The following is a 5,000-nucleotide window of genomic DNA, read 5'->3' on the forward strand; positions in this document are numbered from 1 at the left end:
GTGTGTGTGTGTGTGTGTGTGTGTGTGTGTGTGTGTGTGTGTGTGTGTGTTGTCAGGGTGCGGCTGGGGTGTGCTTACAATAATGGATCTGAAAATCCTGGGGGGGTGTGTGTGTGTGTGTTTGTCTGTGTGTGTGTGTGTGTGTGTGTGTGTGTGTGTGTGTGTGTGTGTGTCTTTGTGTGTGTCTGTGTGTGTGTGTGTGTGTGTGTGTGTGTGTGTCTTTGTGTGTGTCTGTGTGTGTGTGTGTGTGTGTGTGTCTTTGTGTGTGTCTGTGTGTGTGTGTGTGTGTGTGTGTGTGTGTGTGTGTGTGTGTGTGTGTGTGTGTGTGTGTGTGTGTCTTTGTGTGTGTGTGTGTGTGTGTGTGTGTGTGTGTGTGTGTCTTTGTGTGTGTGTGTGTGTGTGTGTGTGTCTTTGTGTGTCTGTGTGTGTCTTTGTGTGCGTGTGTGTGTGTGTGTGTGTGTGTCTTTGTGTGTGTGTGTGTGTGTGTGTGTGTGTCTGTGTGTGTGTGTGTGTGTCTTTGTGTGGGTGTGTTTCTGTGTGTGTGTGTCTTTGTGTGGGTGTGTTTCTGTGTGTGTGTGTCTTTGTGTGTGTGTTTGTCTGTGTGTGTGTGTGTGTGTGTGTGTCTTTGTGTGTGTGTGTGTGTGTGTGTGTGTGTGTGTGTGTGTGTGTGTTGTCAGGGTGTGACTGGGGTGTGCTAACAATAATGGATCTGAAAGTCATTATTCCTTAAATACCCCAAAAAATCGCCAAAAAAATAAAGTGCCTAAAACATCTAAAAGGTGCAAAAGGCGGCAAAATACTGCCATAAACAAATCTCAGAGACAAAAACGTTGAGAAATGTGACGAAAATGTTGAAAATAATGTCTTGGTTTTTGGTTTTGCTTTAGATAGCGAACAATGTGAGCCGTTGACAGAGGAGGATGTGTCAGATTATGGATCCCTTAAATCATATAGTAGTCTTTAAATTGTGTAAAAAGGCTAGGAAATGCTAAAAAGTCTAAAAATGTCCTTTTAGTTTAACGTGAAACAGCCCTGAAATCACCATCACGAAACCCACCAGACTCCATGTAAATAATCAGGACTTTTATCATCGTAAAAACCACTTAATTCAAAGTGGACAGAAACTAAATCAAACTACCAAAAGCCGTCTTGGTTCATCTTTCCACTGTTCCAACAATCACCACTCTGGTTTGGTTGAAATAAACCCTTAATTCACCCATTTACATGTGTAGATATGCTGGCTCTATACACACTAAAAGTACTGATTATTTACATGGAGTCTGGTGGAGATATGCTTGCTCTATACACGCTAAAAGTCCTGATTATTTACATGGAGTCTGGTGGAGATATGCTGGCTCTATACACGCTAAAAGTCCTGATTATTTACATGGAGTCTGGTGGAGATATGCTGGCTCTATACACGCTAAAAGTCCTGATTATTTACATGGAGTCCGGTGGAGATATGCTGGCTCTATACACGCTAAAAGTACTTGTTATTTACATGGAGTCTGGTAGAAATATGCTGGCTCTATACACGCTAAAAGTCCTGATTATTTACATGGAGTCTGGTGGAAATATGCTGGCTCTATACACGCTAAAAGTCCTGATTATTTACATGGAGTCTGGTGTGTATTGTAATAAAGTTTTTTTGTGTGTTACAGGCTAGGAAATGCTAAAAAGTCCTGAAATAACGTGTGTGTATTTGTGTGTTGCAGGGAGCGGCCGGTGAACCGCCCCCCCGAGCTGCTGTACCCGCAGGCAGATGTGGCGGAGCGTCTGGCGCTCGGCGGCAGCGAGGAGGCGCTCGGTAACGGCACAAAGGCCGACCTGCAGGCAGCCAAGCGCCTCGCCAAACGCCTCTACAGCCTCGACGGCTTCAGGAAGTCAGACGTGGCTCGCCACCTCGGCAAGAAGTCAGTGTGTGTTTGGGTCCTCAGTACATATTCAGGGCTGGGGGGGTCCCATAGAGCTCAACAGTCCCGCCCCTCCTCTGAGAGACCTTGGGTTCCAGAAGTAAATTTCCCATTAATTTCTCCCATTGACGTCTGGAAAAATCCGTATTTAAAGAGTTTTAGGCCGTGCCTTAGGCTAACCAGACGGGACGTGACTCATACGTATATATCGTATCATTTCGAGTGAAAAAACCAACAGAAAATCCCCAAAAATTCAAAGGTACAAGACTGTGTACATATCATCATCTCAGAGCGAAGGAACTACTCATCCCATATTCTTCAGACCTTTATTCTGAAAATATTAAAAAAAAATTCTGTCTTTTTCCGTAATCATCAGACCTTTATTCTGAAAATATTCCAACTTTTTTTTTTTTTTTTTTGTGGCTTCCCCCCGAAGATATTTTGGGATATTTTATTTTGAGAATAAAGTTTGAAATATTACGTGGGGGGGAGGGGAGGGTGGGCGTAATATTTCAAACTTTATTCTCAAAATATTCCAACATATTTCAAAAATTTTCCGGCTTTTCAAAAGTAAAAAGCCTAATTGGGTACCCAGCCCTCAGTGTGTATATTCCATGTACATATACTTCATATGTACTCTCTTGTTTCTGTGTTCAGTGTGTATATTCCATGTACATGTACTTCATATGTACTCTCTTGTTTCTGTGTTCAGTGTGTATATTCCATGTACATATACTTCATCTGTACTCTCCTGTTTCTGTCCACAGTGTGTATATTCCATGTACATGTACTTCATCTGTACTCTCCTGTTTCTGTGTTCAGTGTGTATATTCCATGTACATGTACTTCATCTGTACTCTCCTGTTTCTGTCCTCAGTAACGACTTCAGTCAGATGGTGGCAGAGGAATATCTCAGTAACTTCAACTTCACCGGTCTGACCATCGATCAGTCGCTCAGGTCAGTTCTGTCTCCGTTTTTATTCACAACATTAAAGGGTAACGTCACTTTATTTCACCCTGGACTCTCTGTCTCCATGTTAGTGTGTCTGAGTATCTGATTGGATCAATAATGTCTGGAACTGGACCAGTATTAAACAAGAACCAAGCTGTAATGTACTGCTGTATGACAGTTAGCATCCACTAACCCACCAGACTGCAAAATGCTAATTAAAAAATATGTCATACATAATTCATAAAATAATTGTACTGTAATGAATGAAGAGATGGATTCTAAACATTTGAAATGTTCATTTATTGGCTCATTGACGCTGATGTAATTTTCTTCTAATGTCTTTTTCCCGTAATTTATTAATTTATTCTGAAAATATTCCAACATTTTTTGGGGGCTTTTTCCTGTAATATTCAGACCTTTATTCTGAAAATATTCCAACTTTTTTTCTGGCTTGTTAAGCATCAGTTAGCATCCACTAACCCACCAGACTCCATGTAAATAATCAGGACTTTTATCATCACAAACACACTTCATTCAAAGAGGACAGAAACTAAATAAAACTATCAAAAGCCGTCTTGGTTCATCTTTCCACTGTTCCAACAATCACCACTCTGGTTTGGTTGAAATAAACCCTTAATTCACCCATTTACATGTGGAGATATGCTGGCTCTATACACGCTAAAAGTCCTGATTATTTACATGGAGTCTGGTGGAAATATGCTGGCTCTATACACGCTAAAAGTCCTGATTATTTACATGGAGTCTGGTGGAAATATGCTGGCTCTATACACGCTAAAAGTCCTGATTATTTACATGGAGTCTGGTGGAAATATGCTGGCTCTATACACGCTAAAAGTCCTGATTATTTACATGGAGTCTGGTGGAAATATGCTGGCTCTATACACGCTAAAAGTCCTGATTATTTACATGGAGTCTGGTGGAAATATGCTGGCTCTATACACGCTAAAAGTCCTGATTATTTACATGGAGTCTGGTGGAAATATGCTGGCTCTATACACGCTAAAAGTCCTGATTATTTACATGGAGTCTGGTGGAAATATGCTGGCTCTATACACGCTAAAAGTCCTGATTATTTACATGGAGTCTGGTGGGTTTGGAGAATAATCTGTAAAATATTTGATTAAAAAAACTCACATAAAACATCAGTCACATGTTGTTTGCTTACAGACAGCCAATCACAGAGCTTCCTGCCAGTTTGTTAATACATTTTTTTTGTGTGTTCAGGATGTTTTTGAGTCAGTTTGCTCTGATTGGAGAAACTCAGGAGAGAGAGAGAGTCCTTGCTCAGTTCTCCAGGAGATACAGACAGTGTAACCCAGAGAGCGTCGCTACCGAAGGTCTGTCTGTCTGTCCGTCCGCCTGCTTGCCTTACCTGTCTCTCTGTCTGTCTATCTCTCTCTGTCTCACGTGTCTCTCTGTCTAACCTATCTGTCTGTCTCTTACCTGTCTCTTTGTCTCCCTCTTTCTGTATGTATGTCTGTCTGTCTGCCTGCCTTACCTGTCTCACCTGTCTCTCTGTCTAACCTGTCTGTCTGTCCATCTCTCTCTGTCTCACCTGTCTGTCTCTGTTTTACCTGTATCACCTGTCTAACTGTCTGTCTCTCTGTCTTACCTGTCTTTCTGTCTCTCTGTCTAACCTGTCTGTCTCTGTTATACCTGTCTTTCTGTCTCACCTGTCTGCCTGTCTCACCTGTCTCTTCTGTCTGTCTGTCTGTCTCGCTCTCTCTCTCTGTTTCTGTCTAACCTCTGTCTGTCTGTCTTTCTGTCTCACCTGTCTGTCTCTCTGTCTCACCTGTCTTTCTGTCTCTCTGTGTAACCTGTCTCACCTGTCTGTCTCTGTTTTACCTGTCTGTCTGTCTCTCTGTGTAACCTGTCTCTCTGTCTAACCTGTTTCTCTGTCTCACCTGTCTGTCTCTGTTGTACCTGTCTGCCTGTCTCACCTGTCTGCCTGTCTGTCTGTCTGTCTGTCTCTCAGACAGCGTCCACACTCTGACCTGTGCCGTCATGTTGCTGAACTCCGACCTTCATGGAAACGTGAGTCAGATTTTAATATTTAAATATAATATAATATTGTTTTCTCAGTCAAACGCCATCTTTTTGTCGTCTGAACTCAG

General features: G+C 42.1%; 1 protein-coding gene across 1 annotated transcript in view; it reads left to right on the forward strand.

Moving 5' to 3' along the window:
- The window catches only part of psda (pleckstrin and Sec7 domain containing a), a 35,404-nt gene that overhangs the window by 2,908 nt on the left and 27,496 nt on the right, over nucleotides 1–5,000 (forward strand). Inside the window, exons 2-5 of the mRNA XM_031303653.2 lie at nucleotides 1,716–1,913; nucleotides 2,791–2,871; nucleotides 4,111–4,223; nucleotides 4,862–4,920. Of these exons, the coding sequence (XP_031159513.2) occupies nucleotides 1,716–1,913; nucleotides 2,791–2,871; nucleotides 4,111–4,223; nucleotides 4,862–4,920 (451 nt within the window). The remainder of the gene's footprint in view (nucleotides 1–1,715; nucleotides 1,914–2,790; nucleotides 2,872–4,110; nucleotides 4,224–4,861; nucleotides 4,921–5,000) is intronic.

This window comes from Sander lucioperca, chromosome 6, assembly GCF_008315115.2.
Source record: "Sander lucioperca isolate FBNREF2018 chromosome 6, SLUC_FBN_1.2, whole genome shotgun sequence".
NCBI lineage: Eukaryota > Metazoa > Chordata > Actinopteri > Perciformes > Percidae > Sander > Sander lucioperca.